This window comes from Equus quagga, chromosome 14, assembly GCF_021613505.1.
Source record: "Equus quagga isolate Etosha38 chromosome 14, UCLA_HA_Equagga_1.0, whole genome shotgun sequence".
In the NCBI taxonomy this organism is placed as follows: Eukaryota; Metazoa; Chordata; class Mammalia; order Perissodactyla; family Equidae; genus Equus; species Equus quagga.
The window spans coordinates 50,483,724-50,506,620 of record NC_060280.1 but is presented as its reverse complement, the minus strand read 5'-3'; the positions used below and the strand labels follow the sequence as shown (position 1 = coordinate 50,506,620).

Genomic DNA, 22,897 nt, shown 5'->3' with positions numbered 1-22,897 from the left:
ACCAAGCATGGAAGCCTTCTAATTATGGTATTCTATGGAACTGTACAAATGGAATACCTATGAAGTCATCTCTGTCTACCAATAATTAATCCCAGGCTTATTGAGCTCACAGCTGGTATTCTTGACTTCTGCCTTGTATCCTGGTTCTTGTTGAATGGGGAGCAGAACCATGCTGATGGAAGTTTAAAACAGTTACTATGACTAGAGATAAAGATATTGACAAGAGTTCTTTGCTAAAAAATAATTGAGACATATTATCTGATGAAACGTTTAAATATATCACCAAAGGCACACATGTGGGTAAAAACTGACTGAAATATTTTTGTTTTCTCTCACAGGCTTCAGAAGCCATCAGAAATACTTCCTGGTAGTTTAAAACACAAAGACTTACATATAAATCTAGTCTGAGCTTATATTTAAGACTAAATTATTGATTGGGGGGAATGTGTGCTCACAAACTATTATCACAGTTGTCAAACTTCACTTCAAACACCATCTTGCCGTGTAAGGTTCAAATAGAGACTGTTACTTAAGATGTCTTTAAAAAAGAGACAAATTTGAAATTAACTATGAAGAATGAACCCAAGCATATTACAAATATTTGCATAGGTAGCATGAATATCAACTGTGATGCGTACGATATTGCCTTTAGCCGTGCATTTCTAGACACCAGAAAACTAAATGTGGGAGTGCATTGGATGGTTCCAAACACAGAATAAAATCTTAAAGAACAATTATAGTAAGATTTCTAGACTCTTCCAACCCCAAAACACATTCTAGGTTTTTCCTGGAGACTCAATGTAAAGAAAGACATTTTGTAATTTCAGAAAGAAACATTTGAGAATATATATCCATTCTCTAATTTGGAATCTTGCTTTTTATTTCATACTTCCTTAGTTTATTAGTTCTTTGTGGAATATCTTCATCTAATAAGCAAAGTGGAGAAATCTTGCTCCAAAATGGATCCTTTGCTAAAATATTCAGATCACTGAAATGAGGGTGTTTAATATTTGCTTACTTTCACTAGTTTTTAAATATATTTGCTAAAGGGGATTTTAAAAAAATAATAGTTTGCAAATATAAGTCTTGACTTACACTAGTTTTTCTATTTATGCAAGATGAGTAATAAGTTTTAATAAAAACTATGCTGTCAAACAAACAAGAAACGAAATAACGAAGAGATTTTTCTTGTCTTTTTCTTCCTTCCTTCTTTCCTTCCTTCCTTCCTTCCTTCTTTCCTTCCTGTCCTTTACCTTCCTTCCTTCCTTTCTGTTGATCTTTCTCACTCTATGTGTCTTTCTCTCTCTCTGTGTCTCTGTTTCTCTCTGTATCTCTTTGGTGTGGGTCATGGGGAAGCTGGAGGTGAGGGATACCACTTAAAAGAGAGGTGCATCAGGACCTGGAACACCACATCACCTCTCCCTCCTCCCAACACAGATCTTTACTTTAGTGATTAGGATAATAATTTTATAATTTAAACATTTCATAAAAATAAGTTTAAAGTATTTAAAAGTAGATTGATTCTTTAAAAATCAAGGATAGTCAGAAAACTAAGAGAGATTTGAAAATGCCACTTTAAGTTAAATGACTATGAATGCAGCAGATGTGGGAGGGGCAGATAGATTGGATTAAAGTCATGTGCTCAATACGATTCCGAGAGGAGTGTGAGTAGTGATCCGGTTCATATCAGGAAGAGAAACAAGAAGACACACAATGTGATGCAGAGGGGGAGAAAGGAGAAAGTTTCCAGTCAAGGTAGAGTTAGGTCTATGGGCCACAGTTGATAAAGTTTCTAGAACTACCTGATCCAGAACAACTTTCCAGTTCAGTCTCTTGGAGAATGGGCTCCCCATATTTTTTTTTCTTTTTACCTGAGAGATTCTTGCCTCTCTCATTGACAGATGTAACCATACGATCAATCCCCACTATGTGAGAAAGCCTAAGTATGTCTGGTTTCATGGAAACAAAAAAACTTGATGCAAGTTATCAATAAACTGCATAAGTGGAGTCAATTATACAAACCAGGTGAGTGAAACTGCCCCGTTCACCCTGTTTCAGGGGAAACACTAATGCTGAACAGCTGTATTTCTTAAACCTGCCTGCTCATGAGAATCACCAGTACACTAATAAAAATTCTAGATCGTGGGGATCCTCCCTAGTTCTGCTGCATCAGAATTTTCAGGGGAAGTGGTCTATTTATCTGCAATCCTAATAAGATCCATGTATAATTCTTATGACTGAACTATTTTGGGAAAAAGTGTTGAGCAACGATCATGAGATCATGACTGTACCCCCAAACTCAAGCTATGGTTGTACAGACTGTAGAAAGAATTAGAAAACCCAGACTTGCATTATTATTTCTACTTTCATAAAAGACATCGATTAAAGAGAAGCATGCACTTGAAAACTTGCATCTTTCAGAAGTATCAACCAATACAAGCTGTAGTCTGGAGAGCACCTGAGAAAAGACAGGGCTGCCAGCAGCTAGGCCAGGCCTGTGAGGTCTGAACTAGGGGAAGGAGAGAGCCATTCCTGTTGTCCTATGAATCACCATGGGTTTTGGGTAAACCCTGCAGTGCTGCAAAACGTATGTGGCTGATCAAGGACTCAACTCAAAGATGGTCATTGGGAGTGAAGGAGTCAGATACTGTATATCACTGCTGAAGAGGCCCAAATACATATAAATGATCCATAAAATGAGACAGGAAGATGGGACTTAGCCTTTTCCTTCAAACATAACTGTGTTCCCCAAGAACTGCATGATAGAAGAACCCAGAGTGAGTGGGGATCCTGAGAAACCCAGAAATAATGTCATTTACAGCCTTTATGTTAAAGAGCTCATCGTGTTTCAGTTTCACTTTAAGCGTTAGGGCCCTTAACTAACTTCGAGAGAAAGGGAGTTGGAAATCACTGCATTGAAGTCTAATGCACAGGTGCATGCATGTGCACCAGCCCGCCCCGTTCCCTCCTCTCACCACACACATATACACAAGGAGGACAATCACATAAAATTTTCAGCGTTGGTCTCAGTATGGGGGAAGAACACAGTCCTACTCCACACACATGATTTATACAGATATAACAGCTCTAATGTGGTGTGCCACCTTCTAAATTTTTAAAACAATTTTATAATAGTGTTTAAAACCAGATAGGGACAGTTTGGAGAGCAAAGTTATATCAAAGGGTTTAGTTAAAATGATTTACTTGTGGGTTTTAAACAGCATTAAGCGGTTTGTGAAAAGTGTTCTGATTTGTGCTTAATATGGATGGTGCTTAAAAGTCTGGGCACTGGAAAGGTACACCCCTAGAGACACATTCACCAGGAAAATGCAGGCCTTAAATACAGCTGGGTGTTTGCTTCCAAGACTGCCTTTCTGAACATTAGCATTTAAACCACCCACAGAGGCTTTGCAGATGCTTCACTGGGTAAATGAGGTGGAGATGAGAAAGCTCACATCTCAAGGCTGCTGCTTTTAATTTAGTGATAGTCCTAAAAACTGGGTTGACCAGAGAATCAGATTTTGAACTAGCAGGAAAAAATCTATCTTAGAAATCCAACTCCATTTAGTTGATTTTCTTAAATTAAATAAACAAAGGGAATTGACCCTTCTTCTGCTTACAACTTTCTGACTGAACTCCATGCCATTTTAATTTAACCATATGAGAGAGAAACCTCAGATCATGTGAATGACATGAGAGTAGTCATAATACAATCACTTCCTGTATTATAACATTTTTCTTCAAAGAAATTCAGAATGGTATATGAGGCTGTCTCCTCTAATCATCAAAATATCCTTAATGATTTAACTTGAACTATTACCATCTTCACTCACATTTGGGAGGTTGAGTCATGGAGACACAAAAGGTAAGAACTGCAGAGGATTTGGGTAGATGTGTTGTTCCAATAATTTCATTTAAAAGTATTTATTAGTTTCTACAATGTGCAGAGCACCATTCTAGACAATGGGGTTACTGAATAAAAAGACAACCAAGTCCCCTGCCTTAGGGAAATTCTATTCTTGAGAGAGAGAGACAGATGACAAATGAGTAAATAAAAAGTGAACAAACAAGAACATTTCAGAGCGTGATCAGTGATTTGAAGAACATAAGATGAGATGACGTGACAAAGATAATTGGGGTGGGGGTTCTATTACAGATAGAGGGTCAAGAATGCCTCTGAGAAGCTAACATTTGGCCCAAGACATAGATATGTAGAAGACAATAGCGCTACACTCTGGGGCAATAGTTTTTCAAACTGAGGACAGAGGAGGTGCCTTGTCCTGAGGCAGGAATGAGTCCAGTTTGTGCACAGAACAGGAAGAAGGATGGTGGGACTGGACCTTTCTGAGGAAGAGGAAGGGGAGTAATGATATGAGGAGAAAGAAGAAGGCCGCAGTCAGCTCGTATAGGGTCTCACATCATTGTATGAAGTTTTAATTTTATTCTAAATAGAGGAGGAAGTCATTGGAAAGTTTCAAAAAGTAAACTGACATGATTCAAGTTACATTTTAGATGCAAGCTCTAGTTGTTGGATAGAGAATGTCATACGGGGACAAGGGTCGGTAAAGAGAGGCCAGTTTGGAGGCTATTAGAGAAGATAGGCTAGACAATGCAGTGTGGATTATGTGGGTAGCTGGGGAGATAAAACTACTTCAAGCAGTTCAAAAGATTATATATCTGTAGTCTGAAATGCTTTATGATTGGCTGTGCGCAGAATGTAAATAAACGATAGATGCTAAATTAAGGACAAAACAAGTGAATCAGATTTGACTTCTCTTTTTAAAGATGGGCTTCAAAGATAAAAAGTGAGGACCCACTATCTCCCAGAAGTTGAGGATAAAGCCTGGCCTACTTTAACATGATCCTCACTGCTGTCTTCAATAATATTGGTACAAGGTGGTTGGTTGCTATTTACTGAGCATCTCCCATGTGCTAGACGTTACCTAAGACAATATGCAAAATCTTAACATCTCACTAAAATCCTCTTAGTTATCACTGATCTCATCTTACAAAGAGAAAATTGAGGCTCAGACGATAGTTAGGCAAGCTCAGTATATTAGGGACGGTATTTTTTATTAAGTGCTTACGGGCATGGATTTCCTAGATATGAAGCCTGCCACCCTCTTTACTAACTGAGTGGTCAAAATGGAAATGATTCAAACACCAACCCTGTTGGAGTGAATGAGCTAATATATGTAATGTGTTCAGACATTCCCAGCCTGCTGTAAATCCATAATAAAGGTTATCGATTATCATTATTATTGCTCAAATCACACAGCTAGTGAATGATGTTCACTTCTATTTACTTTTTTATTTTCAATAGTGATTATACCAACAAATAATGAACATAGCAAAAAAAAAAAACTGGGGTCCAACCAAACATCTTACAAATCAACAAGTAATTTTTTCAGGTTTATTTACTTACCAATAGCCATCATAAAATGGGAGGCTAAAGACTTTCTAAATATTAATTCTTTTTTCTTCTTTTTCAAGTGAATTTTTAAAGTGTAAATGTCAACTAGTATCTTATAATAAATGTTAAAAGAAAAGCTTCAAAATATGCACATATAAAATGGTCCATTTCAACAGAGGAACCAGTAGTACAGAAAACAAAATTATGGATAGACCAAACACATTCTATATATCTTTCTAGAAAAGCACAAACAATACCATAATCAGATCTATAATCTATGGGGGATCAGAATTGACCACTCCAAAAATGTATCTTTTTGCCTTGCCTTGATTACTTTTAAGAACAAAAGACTCTGAAAGAAACTTTGACACTATTTCAGTCCTTTTATTCATTGTACTAGAAACTTAAATAGGCTTAAACAGAAAATTTTAAAATTAATTAATATATTCACCTGTTTCCAAATAATTCAAGCATCTTGGAACATCTTAACTCCAAATATCCTCTCACGTTACTCTTTTCAAGTTTTTGATTATTTTCTAGTTTGGTGAGATTAAAAAATATTATTGTTTTGGGCCCGGCCCTGTGGCTGAATGGTTAAGTTCGTGCACTCCGCGGCCCAGGGTTTCGCTGGTTAGGATCCTGGGGGCGGACAGAGCACTGCTCATCAGGCCATGCTGAGGCAGCATCCCACACAGCACAAGAAGAAGGACCACAACTACAGTATACAACTATGTCCTGGGAGGCTTTGGGGAGAAGAAGAAGAAAAAAAAAAAAGATTGGCAACAGATGTTAGCTCAGGTGCCGATCTTAAAAATATATATTATTGTTTTATATTGCAACTTTTGTTTACCTTTACTACATATGGATACTTTCATTGCTTTTCATTCTTGGTTGTACCTCAAGTGCCTGGATTCACTTCCTGTTGGGGACTACCTTAACTAAATTCTTACATTGAACTTTTCAGGTCACCCAGCTGGTATAAGCTAGGGTTGCTGGCCCTTAATTACAAAACCTAAGTGGAAGATTTCCCCTCTGCATTCAGAACTAAGACCCAAGATTGATAATTTTCCTTATGGCTTTCTGAGTGGGTTGATTTATATCAAGTTCAACTGTTATGTTGCAGTGGTAGCCATTTATGGACCCAGTCTTATACGGGGCAGGCTCTGGGCTTTATTTTCTTCCTCTTCTGCCCAGAAACATGTAAAAACCAGTACTCAATGTCAGTAAATGCCATTGAGGTAAAAACCAGCTTCTGCGTGTGGTTTTACCACCAGAGTAAACAAAGCTCAGATTTTGGCTTTACCATTTCTTGCTGACTTTCTCGTCAGCTCATTGGTAAAATCAAGAAATGTAAATAATGTTTATTTATATCTATACATTTAAATCACCATTTTAACTTTTTTCTTTTGGGAAGATTGGTGTAATATTTAGCATTCATTTTTCTGTTACAGAAAACTTAAATATAGTTTTTAAAATTATTAATAAAAGTAGATGCCCCCAAATAAATGTGAATTAAGTCTTTCAAAGACCACCATTTGGCTATAAATTAAGCATAAACTCAATCTGTCTTTCCAAGTTCTCCTCAATTTATCATCAGATATTCAATCTTTCCAGCTTATTTCCGTTTCAACACATAATCTACAATGTGGCCAAACAGCTGTATTTACTTTTCACAAAAGTGTCCTGGATTCATGACTGTGCTTTTGCAAATTCTGCTCTCTTTCTAAAATACTTTGTCAAAATCCAATTCAAGGGCCATTTCAAATGGCAGTTCATCCAAGAAGTTTTCCCTCGTCTTCCATCCGGATTTTATTTTCTCCTTTTCTTACCTCTCCAAGTTATTTGTATGGTGGAATAGATCAAGAACTCTTTCTGTCCTGTAATTTGCTATGTATGTGTGTGATCTTAGACAATCTCTCTGTAACTCAATTACCTTACTTAAAGCAAAGAGGATTATACCTTTCTTAGAATATTATCTTACTCTGAGGATTGAAATAGGGTAATTCATATATACAAAACAGCTGGTTCTCAGTAAAGGGTAGTTATTTTATTGTTATCTTAATTATCCTGTTAATAATACCTGAATAATATCTATTAAGTATTCTGTGTTAATAGCCCCATGTTAGTATTACTTAAATATTCTGTATTATAGTTATCTATGCATTAGTTTTATTGCCCGTTAGACAGGTGTCTCCCAAGGGGAGGGGATTCTCTTTTACTTGTCTTGGTATGAACTAGCATAGTGTCTTACATTCAGTAACGTTGAGTAAAGTTTTGTTTTCACTGAAATAAATTGAAGAAAACAGTGTCTAGGTGATATAGAATTAGGGAAAGGAGAAGTGGAGTTACGATTCACAACTGGAAAGAGAGAGAAGCAAAAATAAATTGGTACCCTGAAACCTCCAGATACAACTTAGAACATAGTGGTCATCTTCTATTTTTATATCTATCTATCTTTCCATAAATAACTGTTATTGAAGCAAAGAGAAGTAAGCATGCTAATGATAAAATTGGTTTAGGTTATCTTTTATGGAACTGATCTGCAGCTTGATTTCATTGTTATCAAGGTTCCCAGAGCTATGCTCTAATTTGTAACCAGTCCTCTAATTCCCATTATGAATAAACCATAGTTAAATTAGATCGTGACTTTACGCAAAAACTGAAAAGAAGTGTAACGCTCTGAGGAAACTAAAAATCTCTGTCGTAAAACACTTTTTTCTAAACATCCTCAGAATCCTCTCTCTTCACTATTTTATATTCACTGAAGAGTCACTTGGGGAGGTAGTAGGATCAGTCAGTAGCATGTACTTAGATGCTTGAATTCCCAAGTATTTTAGATGTTTGTATTAAGGACAAATTAAACTGAAAGTTGTAGTCTGGGGGGCTTTTGAAAAAGAAAAGCCTTTAAGCAATTAATGGCTTCTTCAAGTGGTGCCTATATAAAGAGCATAACCAGGAAACTTGTGTGGCAATTTATAGTAACTGGGGTAAACGAACCATAGTTAGAAGTAGAATTTATGAACTGTTTGCTAAACTGGTAATTAGCCAGTGAGGTAATGCCACAGACTGGAGGTGTTCTTAGCACGATGGAGCCAGAATTATTTCGTTGTCATTTACAGCTTAAATTAACTGACTTCCTCAGTGTTCTCTCTCTTGTTACATTTAACACTTAAAAAAAAAAAATTAGAAACAAGAAAAACTTGTAATGAGATCAGGAAAAAAAGTTTGAAGACCTTTGAAGACGAACATTTAGATTTTCTGTTACCTTAAACTTGGGAAATACCAGAATGAATAATTTGAAGCTTTCTTACACACACGTCTTCTGTGTTTAAATCAATTTGAAGATTTGTGATCATTGCTGTATTTTCTAAACATACTGTTGAAAATGGAATCATTTGAAAATGTGAGAATTCTTTTGTTATTCCATCTCCATTCAACCCTTTGGCATGGTGCAAGTACATTATTACTCAATAAATTTGAGTTATTTTGGGTTATTCCTTGTCTGAGAAAGACCAGTTTAGAAACATTAAATATCCCTCAAATAGTGTAGGAGCCAGCCTGGTGGCATGGTGGTTAAGTTTTTGCACTCCACTTCGGCGGCATGGGGTTCACGGCTTCAGATCCTGGGCGTGGACCTACACACTACTTATCAAACCATGCTGTGGCAGCATCCCGCATACAAAAAACAGGAAGATTGGTACAGATGTTAGCTCAGGGCCAATCTTCCTCACCAAAAAAAGAAAAAGTGTAGATCTACAATGGAAAAAATATTAAAGCACAGCCCAGAAGCATCACAATAATGTCATATTTAAAATTATTTTGTCTGTAACATTTGATCAATCGATCAATGTGTCACTGAAAGGAAAAAACAATAAATATTTTTTATAATTGGATTGTCAATCAATACCAACATGATCTAGTCTACAATAAAGTAGATGGAGAAAGAGAAAAATAAAGGCAAGATGAAATTTTGGTCACTGTGTCTGTTAGTTTTCAGTTTGGCCCATGGCTTCTATTGGAAGGAAAATTCGATTCAAATGATGTTCTTTATTTGGAGGATTTTCTGAACATGTGTGAGGAGTGTGTGTGTGTGTGTGTGTCTGAAAACTGCCTATGAAATTGGTCATGCAGCTTTTGAATATAGACTAGGAAGCTGGAATCCTTATCAGAAACATCATAGATACTAAGAAGGAATTCCATCACTATTGTCCATGTAGATTGAAATACAACACCACTGCTAAACAACTTTATGGTTAATATTGTCATAGAATCATTGACTAGCATCAGACTTGGTTTTAAAGCTCAGCTTTGTGATGGATGACCTTGAGCAAGTCACTTAATCTCTTGTTTAAATTTTAAATTTGTATATCAGAGGTGACAATATCTAAATTAGAGGGTTGTAAGTTGGCACATACTGAGAACTAAATTAAAAGTTAGAAGTTGACTTAAATCATTTATCTCATTTTCCACTAACTATAGCTCCTTAAGCATTTCCAATGGTGGGAAAGCAGAAGAAGAGAGTCCTTTCGTTTGAGTTAGCATTTCAAATGGTATTGAGTTTGATGAGCATGCTACAAGGAAGGGAAGGAGAGAGAAGGGGAAAGTTTGAATAAAGGTTAGAAGGTGAGAAAATGAAGAGCCTGTCTTGGGTAATTGTGAGTGTCCAGTATGGTTTGAAGTTAGAATACTTTGGAGAGTTTTTTGGGGGAACAGGGCAGAAATGGGTAGAGACACATGGAGAGAGAAAGATAGCTGAAGAGGTAACGAGGCAGGTGTAGACTCTGAACTCCATGTTGGCAGGTACCCTGTATGTTTTATTCACAGCTCCACTCCTGGAAGCAAGCATTATAGCAAATACGCACTCACAAATATGAGATAGAACTGTATAAAACTCTTTCTATTCGCTCGTTTTTAAGACAAAAACGGCATTTCATATAATTCAACTTAATATTTGTTAGATGGATTAATGAATGAATGCAGAAAAATTATGGAGGACCTCAAATATACTCATGAATTATGGTTGTATTCAATAGAAGATTCAGATCAGTAGTTTCAGCAGGGGCATAGCATAGTCACAAGTTGTGCTTTGGAAAGGTTCCTCTGGTTATGGGGGAAACATGGTTTATATGGGGAGGGAGAATGGAGGGAAATTAAAAGCACAATTTAGGGTATTTGCTACTCCAGAGATTTTAAGTGTCTAATCTCAGGCATTGGCAAAAAAAAAAAAAAAAAAAAGAAAGAAAGAAAAGAAAACTGAAGGAAGAATGGTTAACCATATGCTTAAATTAGTTTGAAAATCTAATTTGCTGCTGAGTGAAGGTTTGCTCAATTGGCCTGTTGATTGAAAGGATGGTGGAACCCTATTTACATAGAATTAAAACTGAATCTCTAGGGCAAATCGCATCAGTTTTTCTGTAATACATCTCTAAAGGACTAGGGCAAGCAATTTGAATTGTTTTCAAAACCAAGTAGTTTCCCTCCTTAAAGATGTAAAAACTATAGCAGGATGGATGGGAGTGTTCTTACCTTTTTATACATCAGGTCAAATCTAAATTATTTGAGTTATATGATTACAAATATATGCAATTTTGTCTTAAGAAAGTTCCTCCTACAAATTTTTAGTATTTACTTTAACTTTCCTTACTGATTATAAACAGAATATATAATAATTACATACATTTTGTAAACTACAGAAAAGCACAAAATTAAAATTATCCATAATTGACCTCTTAGAGATAACCTGTGAACATTTTGGGTACTCCAAAATATTTTTTATTTATTGATATACACACATACATATGAATGCATATATATGTATTACATATATATGTATATATAATTATTATTTATGTTGCATCTATTCTTGACAGCTATCCTTTTTACATTTGCTTGTCTTGTTACCATATTTATGACTATTATTTAGTTTTTATGCTTAATGGGTCTCTGTGCTTTACACTCATTTGTGTTCCCATGTTCACAGGCCTGCTGTTATCTATTGGTAATGTTCTTAGTGGTCTTTGTGTCCTTGTGCTATTTCTGTCAGTGACCCAGTGTTACTTTCTCAGACATTAACCTTGACAGTAGTCAGGTGCACAAACCCATGGCGAATGTCCAGACTCTACTAGGGCTCTACTGCAACTCAACTAGACTGAGGCAAAATGTTTGTTGATTCCCATCTTCTCATCCTTCTGACTACATAGAGGCAAAGTGACTCCTGGGAAGTTTGAAACAGTCTGTATTCCTTCTTTTGCTGGAGGCAATACATAGAATTACATAATTTCCAGAATCCATGGATTTCTATATTCTTCCTTTATATCACAATTTATTGACATTATTTTTTATTTATGAATTGCTTCAAATCCTGGGATTTGTGTCTTCTTTCATCTTATTGCTGGATTCATAATCTCCAAATTTATTTTGGATCAGTGTTGATGAGGTCAAGTAGGGATAGTAACATCTTATCACTTTAAAGAGTGGCTTCCGTGTAGCAAAAGTTTTCAATGTGACCTCTGTAGTAAGGCTCAGTTACTGAATTTAGCAGTTATGGACATAAAGGTAGAGGTTAGTGGAAGATTACTCCTATTGGCTTCCTCTGCTGACTTTGTGGAGTTTCAGAGGCCTAGGCTTGAATAAGCCATTGATCATTTGTGAATTGACCCTATTCTTTTTTTTTTTTTAAAGATTTTATTCTTTTCCTTTTTCTCCCCAAAGCCCCTTGGTACATAGTTGTATATTCTTCGTTGTGGGTCCTTCTAGTTGTGGCATGTAGGACGCTGCCTCAGCGTGGTTTGATGAGCAGTGCCATGTCCACGCCCAGGATTCAAACCAACGAAACACTGGGCCGCCTGCAGCGGAGCGCGCGAACTTAACCACTTGGCCATGGAGCCAGCCCCAAATTGACCCCATTTTTATTTGAAGAGGCGATTCTTCCTAGAGACCAAGAATGTTCCTCTATATTTGTAATTTCCATTGCTGCTGTGACTGCATTTATTTTGTCTCCCATTTTGTGTTTTCACTAGTATTTTAAAGGGAAGGTGGTGAAGGTTAAGCCGGCAGAGGCTTGTGCAGTTGGTTTTCATTGAAATGGGGAAGTCAGCATCCTAACTTCATGATAGTCAATGTAAGGCCATTTGCTCATCATCCCCTTAAGCTCGGTGGACCTATGGAACAGCAAGTCAACATCCTTGGGAGATAAAACATTGTATATTGTAAGCAGTTCATAGGTATTAAATCTTATGAAATCAGCTATCAAGCTTCTCTTCCCTTAGATAAATAGTCATTTTGATTATCTTATTTCCTTTGAAAGCATAGATTCTAATTTACAAAGGAAGTCAACTGATATATTCTTGATATATGAATGCTCATTTTCTCTCATACAATTTCTTAGACACTGAAAAAAAACCAAGATACCTAGGGTCTACATTGTTTTATGTTCTTAATATGTAAAAGACATTGTCAAAGAGGAAACAACAAAACAGCTTGTTCATTAGCAAACACAGCATGTAGGTGGAAACAAAGGGACAGAAACTAGACCCTAATTATATCCATGAATTCTTCTTCTTTCTTAGAAAAAGTAAGAAGACTCCATTTTCCCCTCAGTAAGTGTGTCCTTTAGGGCTTGCACTAAGAATATATTTTTCCATATGTCTGTGACTCAGTATGCGAGCCTGATCATTGTTGCCTAATAAACACAACAGGAATTCCCACTAGAAGTCAACTAATGGGTACTTCAAGTGCAATTTTCCATGCGTGTTAAATAAGTAAGTTGACAATTTTGCTGCTCTGAAGCTCCTTTGGTGAGCAGGTTGTATTACGAGGGGTTTTGGACAAGTGTTTGCTTAGATTACAGTCTCATAAAAGAAACATTACACTATAACACTGCCCCTCCGTAGGATAACTTTTATTTTTTTGGATGCAGGATTTCTTCAGCACCCATTTGAATTACAGTCCATTATCTCTGTAACTGGTACCCCCCTCTGTCTAAAAATGAAAACTGGTAATTAAAGTAGTTTGAAATTTCAATAATTGTGAATAATTTAAAAACATAAATGGCATATTCTATGGGGTTCAATAACATTTTATATATGTACAGATGGAAAGGAAACAAAATAAACTCTGCCTTCACTAAAAACCAGGATTCTTTATTTTAGCCAAGATTGTCTTTGTCCACAAAAAGTACAGGAAATTGAAGATGTAATAATCAAGGCTTAATATTTGTGCGCTGCTGGAGTGCTTCTGGGTGATTATATTTTAACAAAAGTTAATGGCCAAGTAATGGAAATAATGAGCTGAAGTGAAAATCCAATATGAGTTTGATGAGCAGAACATTCTGAATGAAAGTATGCTAGAGGAGAAAATCCCCATGGAACCTTTTATGCCTTAGTACTCCTGGAGCTTATTAGTTTTAGTATGAAAATGGACATGATTGATAAAGGAACCTAAATGCATATGTGCTGATAATCTTTAAAAGTGATGGGGCAAAACCTGGAGATTCCTTGAAAAAAACAGTATGAAAATTTTTGGAAAGCCTTCTTCTCTATTTCCATTAACTCGTCATATATATTGACCTATTTGCACATGGCCTATAATGCTGATCATGGAGCAAGTAAATATTCAGCCTGCTAGTACAGAAACTATCCCAAAGACACTGAACTAGAAGTAGCTAGGTTTGTGAGAATGGCCATGCCAGGAATAGATGATGAGAACTGGAGATTTGGGGCTCAAATGGAAAAAGAACATCAATTTAGGGGCATAGATTAATGAATAACAAATTTATCACACGGAAGACCTAAAGACTCCTTTGATCTCAGATAATAACTTAATTCTTAAGCACTCTTTCCCTTAACCACTGGCGAAAGAAAAAGGGAGTGGTAAAAATTTCCAGAACTAATGATAAAAAAAAATTGATGCCAGTATTCAAAGATTCAAAGGTCCAAAGGATACCATCATCATCACCTCCCCTATTAACATTGTCAGCAGTAGCATCATCATCACAAACAATATTCACTGAACACTTATTAAATGCCCTATATCAGCCAGTGTATTTTACATACAAAACGTCATTCAATTCTCACAACTCAATAGGTTACTCTTTTGGATTCAAATTTCATAAGAGGGGATATAAATTAAGTAACTTGTTGAAACCTTATAGTCTGCAGGATAAGCAGAGCAACTAAGTCCTGTTTTATACAGTGGGTTATACTGTTACTCACAGTGTTACAGTGCTTTGTAAATTACAAATTCTATAGACTTATAATCAGTCATCATCATTATTAGCAATAATATGATTTACTGTGTGAGCAGCATTCATATGGAACATTTGTGATATGAACAATTCATTCTTTGATATAAACAACAAAAAACTATAAACAACTCACACACTCTAATACAATCCATTTTCTTATACACTTTATGTTTATAATTTAGGGCCAAATAAATGAGATATTTTGTAACATATAAGCAGGCAACTTGTTTATTAATCAGATTTCTTCCAAAAGTCATACTATGTTCTGGTCATTACTTATTGAACTTTAAAATTTAGGATAATGATTTACCTATTTCTTTAGTGAAACAGACGAATGCAAAAAAAAAAAAAAGAAAAAAGAACGCTGTGTTTTGAAGACCTCCTTCCCCCCAAAAACAAAACAAAACAGAACCTGGAAGATTCAATCAAAATTTAGCAGAAAAAGACAAGTCAATGAGTTATTTGGCCCTCTGTTGATAAAATGTGATTGACAATTAAACTTCAGTTATTATGACATTGCATTTAGAGTTTAGAGTTAACTTACAGTTAACTCTAGATTCAAATTAAACTTTTTGAGTTTCTGACATGTTTTCAGATTAACAGATGACTTTTTTCTGCAATCAAAATCTTTCATTAAAGTTTTATGTCATTGCTCTGGACATAATTTTATACTTTGAAATTGCTATACTTCTCCCATTTAAATGTTTCTCTTATAATGCATTATTACTTTAACTCTTTTTCTCCAGTATAATAAATACTAGTCTTTATTTGCCTATACAGGAAACCATCATTTGCTCTTCCAATCTTTAATTTGGAATGAACCCAAATAACTACGAAAATTATGAATAAAGGCCAAAGCTAATTCATTTAACTTTTTTTCCCCAGTTGTAGTTTGGATGAGTGGGGAACATATTTGATGTAGATCACGTGAATGGTGAATATATTTATAGGCCAATAAAATAAACCATGACTTGAATCTGTAGTCCCAAGGTGAAATATATGACACAAACATTTCAAAGCCTTAACAGTTTTCTAACACCTCCATTTCCACTTAAATTTATATTTACAACTCTTATTAAATAGTTGGTGTGCTTTAAAAATAGAGGGACGTAATCTAAAATATCTGTTAGAAAATAAGTTTTCATATATAACTGAGATACTATTTTAAACAATGTATTATATATACATTTGATAATCTAAATTTCAAGTCTCCATTCATATATTTAGAATATAGTTTTCTAAATATCTCTGTCTTGTACTGCTTTGTGGAATTCTTCCTATTGTTATTTAAATCTTAGTTTCTTATTTTAATATTTGAATGTTTGTGTTTTTTATATACAGCTAGATTATATTCTTCGTGAAACCTGGGACTGGCCAATATGGTATCAGATTGTACATCAGTAATAATGGTATTTTGCAAGTATGCCTGTTGATTTTAAAAGTAAAAGTGCACTACACCTTTTGGCTTTGTTGTTACATTAAAATAGTTTACAGACCAAAATATGTAGACCAGGGTAGGCAAAATGCTAAGTAAATGTGTCCAAGTCTTGCTTTTACCTGAATAAATAAAAATACATTTCAGCCTCCTCTTTGAAGAGAACTTTGTCCAGAGGTATCGACATCTGGAAAAGCTAAGTAATCTGAGTTTGAGGTCAGTGTATTATCTCACTAACCTGAGGGTTAGCGGGGAAGAGAAAGGGGAGCAAGAAAACTGAACAATTCACAAACTGTATTTTTAAACTTCTGGAAAACAGAAAAGTTTACTATGCTTATATTTGCTCAATAGAAAACTCATATTCCTGTTCCTCTCTCAATACTTTTGCTTTGACAAAAGAAATGCCACCTAAGTTTTTAAAACTCCATGTTATGCCTATGAATAGTTGATGAAGAACATTCTACATGAACTAAAATAAATAGAAGGCTCATGTGTCATTGACAAACATAAAACAAAGTAATCATAGTATACAAATTTTTAATATATTCAGAAAAGATGATAACCAAGCAATGTAAATTATTTGTTCTTACTATACAAGAAATGATTTTCTTCTGCTTTAATAAGGTTTGTGTCAGGTGTTTTTTTTTCATATTTCCTTGAGCAACAATCCAAAAAAATTCAATTCACCCATACGCAATTCAACCATATGGAATACTTATCTTGCAGTTTGTGATTTTTCCAGCTCCCCACACACCCCCTATAACAAAGACGAATTTTCTTTCAAAACAAGATGTCCAGTATGACCCATGTCAATTCCCAGTGATCACCTTTTCCAGGCGGCATAGATCCTTGGCCCTAAACTGAACCCAATCATTCCACAACTTATTTCATCTAAGACAGGCAATTTAAATCAGTGTTTCTCAGATTCGAATGGGAAACAAAAATATTCTAAAGAAATTTTTCAAATATTTCAAAATATTCCAAAATTACTTAAAGAAATATTCAAATAGACCCCTAATGCTGACTTAAATTATTTTAACTCTATGGTTACTTAGATCTGGACAAACATAGAACAAGGCATAAAGTCCTTATCCCTTTAGATCAAATGAAAACCAAAACTCTGAAACAACATCTGCAACATTATTTTAACATAATGGAGGATAATATTTTGTCAAAGCTGAATCACCATTTGCAACACCAATATGGTAATGATTGATAGAGCATGGAACTTTCGAACCTGGCATACAAGACTGTCATGTGATGATTAATTCTCTTATTGTTTTTCCCAATTTGTACTCCTGTGGTGTCCTTTGGCTTTACTTACCAAAGACAAATCTTTACACGTTAAATATTCCTTTGCACATGTCTCATTTGCCTGTGCCAATCAAAGTAATCTTATATTATTTTGCATCAACATGATTGAAAACATAAAGGCAAACGTAGGCATAAATTTCACTTGGAAATATTCCATCATAAAGTGATCATCCAGAAGATCCAGAATATGTTTCTATTATTTTTAATATTAATATTGAAATGAGAATACAACCCCTAAAAATTATCGTAGATAACTTGTGGATCCCCGAAGCTACAGACCCAAAATGATAACCAAAAATAACTAGCTTAATGAAAGTATTTGCTTTCTTCATAATCTGCTGAAATTCCCAATTAGTGGTGAAACACCATGGAGGCAAAGAAGTCTGATTATAGTGAAGTAGATCTTTGGGTTCTTTTTTAATCACTAGATAGACAAAACCATATTTCACTTAGTTCATGAAATATGTCTCACAATTATTGCAAGACTCTTTCATGTATACTTTGTATCACCTGTAACTTCAAAAAAGTCTGATCTTAAGAATTTGAAATATGAAATAGACTTCTAACCTTTTGTTCTCTCTAACTGCTTTGTCTCCCTTCTTCCAAGAGATGGTTGGTTTTGGAGAGCCTTGGGGCTTGCACTCCATGGTGACTTCTTGGCCTTTGGTAACAATTATTGTTTTCTTTAGATGATTCAGTGCAAAAGTGGGAGCTGAAGCTATGAAAAAGAAAATGTTAGTTCTACCAGAAGCAATGACAATGACCTCTAATGGGATACATTTCTATTAAAAATCATAGAATAGGTACACATGTAAAAGGCATGGACTCAGAATTTAATTTATTTTTGATTAATACATATCTTACAGCTAGTCCTTACATTAGCAGGTAATGGTTTCATACAATGTGGGCTCACAGACAAAGCCTACTTAAAAAAATGACATGATTTAATTATGATTATCAATCTTAACTGTGAAATACTAATGAGAAGTTTGCATAAACAGTGAAGAGGCTGGCCAAGGGATTCTATTTTGGGCTTCCTTTGGAAAACTGGAGATTACCTGTGGAGAAGGCAATCCTGCATCATCCATTTCTTTTATAAGTCTTAAATTAATGTATATTTTACTTTAATATTATACAAAGTTGAATATAGTTTTCAAAGAAATATACTTTTAAGAGATTGAATGATTTAAATTTCAATTAAAATTTTTATTTAATTGGTTGTAATTATTCACCTAGTCTGATTATTCATTAGTATTAATATTGTGTTTACTAGATTTTTACAAAGATACTTTTGATTTAAGCTTCCCAAGTAATTTCAGTGGGTGGCTGAGGTTGAGGACACCGAACTAAAAGAACACATGACACAGAGATTATTACAAGTTAAAGAAAAAAAAGACACTTTTGAATGTAAAAGAGAACTTGAAAGATATGTCTACAAGTCTACTGTACCTGAGACATTCATTTATATCAATGTGACAATTTCATGGATATTTCATAAGTATTTTATATCCACAATATAGCAGTATAATGCATGGCACAAACAATGCTAAAAGATATGCATACAACATAAAACAGATATGTACATAATTGAAACAGGTTAAGAAACTGAAAGAAAAGTGAAGGAATTTAAAAAAGAATTTATTTATTTATTTTTTGGGGTTGAAGGAGATTGGCTCTGAGCTAGCATATGCACCAGTCTTGCTCTATTCTTTTTGCATGTGGGACACCGCCACAGCATGGCTTGATGAGCAGTGTGTAGGTCCGCACCCAGGATCTGAACCTGTGAATCCCAGGCCACAGAAGCAGAGCGCTCCAACTTAACCACTACAGCACCAGGCCAGCCCCTGAGGAAACTTTTGTGGCGACTACAGGCAACAATTTTGGTTGCCTACTGGGAATAAACCTTACAAGAGGTACTTTTGAAAATCTGTGTACTGAATGAGAAAAGGACACCTTTGATAGTGTTTCTGGTTAACCATCAACTGGGTGAAGGCTGAATCAGCTTGTTAATTCAGAAATGTTGGCATGTGAGCTGACAAACAAGTACAGTAATAATTGATTGGTTAGGCTTTAGGCAATTGAAACGTGGACTCCTGTTATCTATTTTGGACGGATTTGTTTTAACGTGGAGACATTTCAAGCGCAAACATTTATAATTCAATAACTTCCAAGATTCTTAAGATCTTGGGTGTTTCTGTTAATGTCATGCTTTGGGAATTTAAGTGGGGAGTAGAAAGTACACTTGGGCCTTTGTCAACTTTTGTGAGACGATGAGTTAAGATCACTTAAGTATCTCTCTTTATATTACAAACATCCCAGACCCAAGGTTTAGGAAATCATCATAGTAGGAAAAGTAAAATCCACTCCAGTGGTACAAATACGCTCAATCTGGGTACCCTATTCCAGTGGATGGAATCTTTCCTGTTGTATTTACTTATTTATTTTGCTGATGAAGATTCACCCTCAGCTAACATCCACTGCCAATCTTCCTAGTTTTGTACATGAGCCACTGCCACAGCATGGCCACTGACAGACTAGTAGTGTAGGTCCACACGCAGGAACCGAACCTGGGCTGCCATAGTGGACAGTGCCGAACTTAACCATTAGGCCACCAGGGCTGGCCTTCCTGTAGTACTTAAGTAGTGAAGTAGTGCCAGTGTCCTGGTGATATTCTTACCAAGCATGTAACCCTATGAGACTGTTGGTCCTGGCCTCAGAAAGGCTTTCCTTTTTATGTAAGGATGATAATGGTTGATGCTCCATGATTGGAGATGCTTTACCTTGGAGTTCTGCTTTGCAGGAGCCACATGCCCACTGGTAAGTAAGAGCTGCTTGGGAAAATATGAAGCATTGCTGTAGGAGCAGGGAGAGGCTGCTGGAAATCTACATTCTGATCCCCTACCCTCAAGACATTCCTTTTTGAAAGTTAACATGTATTTCTTATATGATTTCTTTTAATGCCATAGAAAAGATATTGTACAAACCTGTTAAGATTAAAACTAAAGTTTAAAAAACCTCACAAAATGTTATGGGGCAAACTGTACACAATGTAAACTTGTTCCCTAAAGCTTAAGAAAGTGTATATCAGCAAGGCATAGTATTTCTTTTCCAGCTATAAAATTGGATTTTACAATCACATCATAAAACTTCAGTGTAGTAAGAATTAGAGCATGAAAAGAAACAACACTTTTTCCTATTTATTGACTTAGAAATTGCATACCTAGAATCTTCAGCTCAGCACTTGCGTAAATGGCTCCATATTTATTTTCAGCCAAACACTGATACATTCCAGCATCTGATTGATTCACATTGTGGATCATCAATACTCCATTAACCATCTCAACCCTACTCTGTAATGGAATAAAAAAAATTAGATATAGAAAATGAAAAAATCATACAGATTTTGCAGTTCCTCTCTCCTAGACTGAGAAAAAAAATGCCTCCAATTAATGCAGTTGAGTGTTATTTGGCAACATAGCAACACAAATTTACTGTTCATTATTTTAACATGTCTTTTGTGAGTTACAACTAGTTCTTGGTCAGAAAGGAAATTATAACTATATTTTCCTGTACTTATGAGTTTTAGTTTCAGTTTTGTTCTTAAACTGAGCTACTTTTGTTTGTATCCTGGTTGAGCCTCTGAAGGATGAACAGCAGATGGTACTTTTCTTTAAATTCATTTTACAAAGAAGAAGCACGGGTTGACATGGTGGAAAGGGTGGTGACTGTAGACACATGAGATCAAGGTTAAAAATAGCCCAGGTCATGACAAGAATCTCTTTGCTATATTGATCTGATTAGGACTTTACATTTTCTCTCACTTCCCAAAAAACTAAAACACACAAAAAACTGCCCTGCAACTGGATTCTGTATAAAATTATTGTTCAGAAAATATAAACTTCATTATCAGACAAAACTTAATATAGAAGTCAGAAAATTGAGGTCAACTACAGCCAAGAGGACATTTCAAAAACAAATTTTAAATTTCGAAGGTTGTTAAACACACCAGGAGTCTTGTCTACTTAATGCCAAGCAAATCATTTTTTTAATTTAGCCAGCAGTGCTTTATCTATCAGTAGAGATGCCAAATAATTTGACATCATTTTCAAAAGAAGCCCGTTCATTTTGCAGATGTATTATCTGCCAATGGAATTTATTTTATCTGGGAGTAGAAAATAAGACCAACATCGCCCCTTCTCAAGGTTTATCTGGTGTCTCAGGAGAACTGGAGAGAAAGAGGCAATACATCAATGTCTCAGGATTCCACTCACCTTCAGCTCTATTGTTCTTTTTATTTGTGTCCATCTTTTTGGTAAGTGCATTTTGCTTTGGCCTAACTGGTTCTAGGAGAAGGGGATTTTGGAGCTGGAAGGGACTGTGGGATGATCTGATCCAATCTCTTCATTTTACAAAGGAGCAAACTGAAGCCCAAAGAGATAAATGACAGACAAGAGGCCCAGTGGAATGTCAGGACCTAGGCAGAACCTGCATTTGGAATTTCAACTTTGTACACTTCCCCTCCATTTTGGCCATAAATAGTGATCTATTCCCCTTCTTCCCTCCTTCTTGCAAAGGCCATAACAGGGGAAAGAATCAGCTAAAATTATTACCATTATTCTGAAATTAAATATAAATCAATATTCAGATCCAGTACCCATCAAGTTGTTTTAAAAACACTCAGTAGATTTACCAAACAGATATTTAAGTCTATTGGTAGCAAGATGGCACAGAAAGAACCTGCCCAGGACACAGAAGACTAGAATTCTATTCCAATGTCATCTCTAACTAGATATGCAATCTTGGGCAAGCCACTTTAGTTCTTGGGTTAACTCCATCATCTGCAAAGTGACAGTAACAAGCTAAATGATATCTAAAAGCCAGCTAGAAATGGCAATGAGTCTATGATAGTCATTGATATTTTCCTATGACTTTATAAGATTGAGTAAAATTTAAAGAAACAATGTATTACTCAAAAGCTAATGACATAATTAAAAATAAAATTTGGTTATATATTTGTTATATTTCTTACTCCAAATATATTATAAGGCATAAGTAAGAAATAGCTTTCAATAAGACTCATGGAGGATAATTTGACCTGTGTGAAATCCTGCTAACATTTCACTGGAACAGGCTCATAGTCACCAACAGTACCTGAGGCAAGAGGGGCACTCCATTCTTCAGCCAACGGTATGTGGGTCTGGGTTTTCCGGTAGCCTTACATTCCCATCTGAGAGGGCTCCCGCTGTCCAACTGAGTATCATTCAGTTTTTCTACCCAGTGTGGGTAAGCTGTAAGAGTTTAAGCATTAAGGAAGAGCGATTTCATTTCTCAGACACTTTACCAACTTCAAAATTCATATGGAAATAATTATTACATTAAAAATGTTTTAAATCAGTTCATGTAACTATGGACGTTTGGAAGAGGCACAGCATTGCATTACACACAGAACTCTATTTCCTGTGTAAAAAGAATATAGCAGCGATGATATTTT

At 35.5% G+C, this 22,897-nt stretch overlaps 1 protein-coding gene across 1 annotated transcript in view; it reads right to left on the bottom strand.

Annotated features, from left to right (window-relative positions):
* CNTN5 (contactin 5) overlaps positions 1-22,897 on the bottom strand; it is a 488,151-nt gene that overhangs the window by 211,089 nt on the left and 254,165 nt on the right. The window contains exons 9-11 of the mRNA XM_046638244.1: positions 22,558-22,694; positions 20,627-20,756; positions 17,974-18,124 (exon numbers count right to left, since the gene is read on the bottom strand). Of these exons, the coding sequence (XP_046494200.1) occupies positions 17,974-18,124; positions 20,627-20,756; positions 22,558-22,694 (418 nt within the window). The remainder of the gene's footprint in view (positions 1-17,973; positions 18,125-20,626; positions 20,757-22,557; positions 22,695-22,897) is intronic.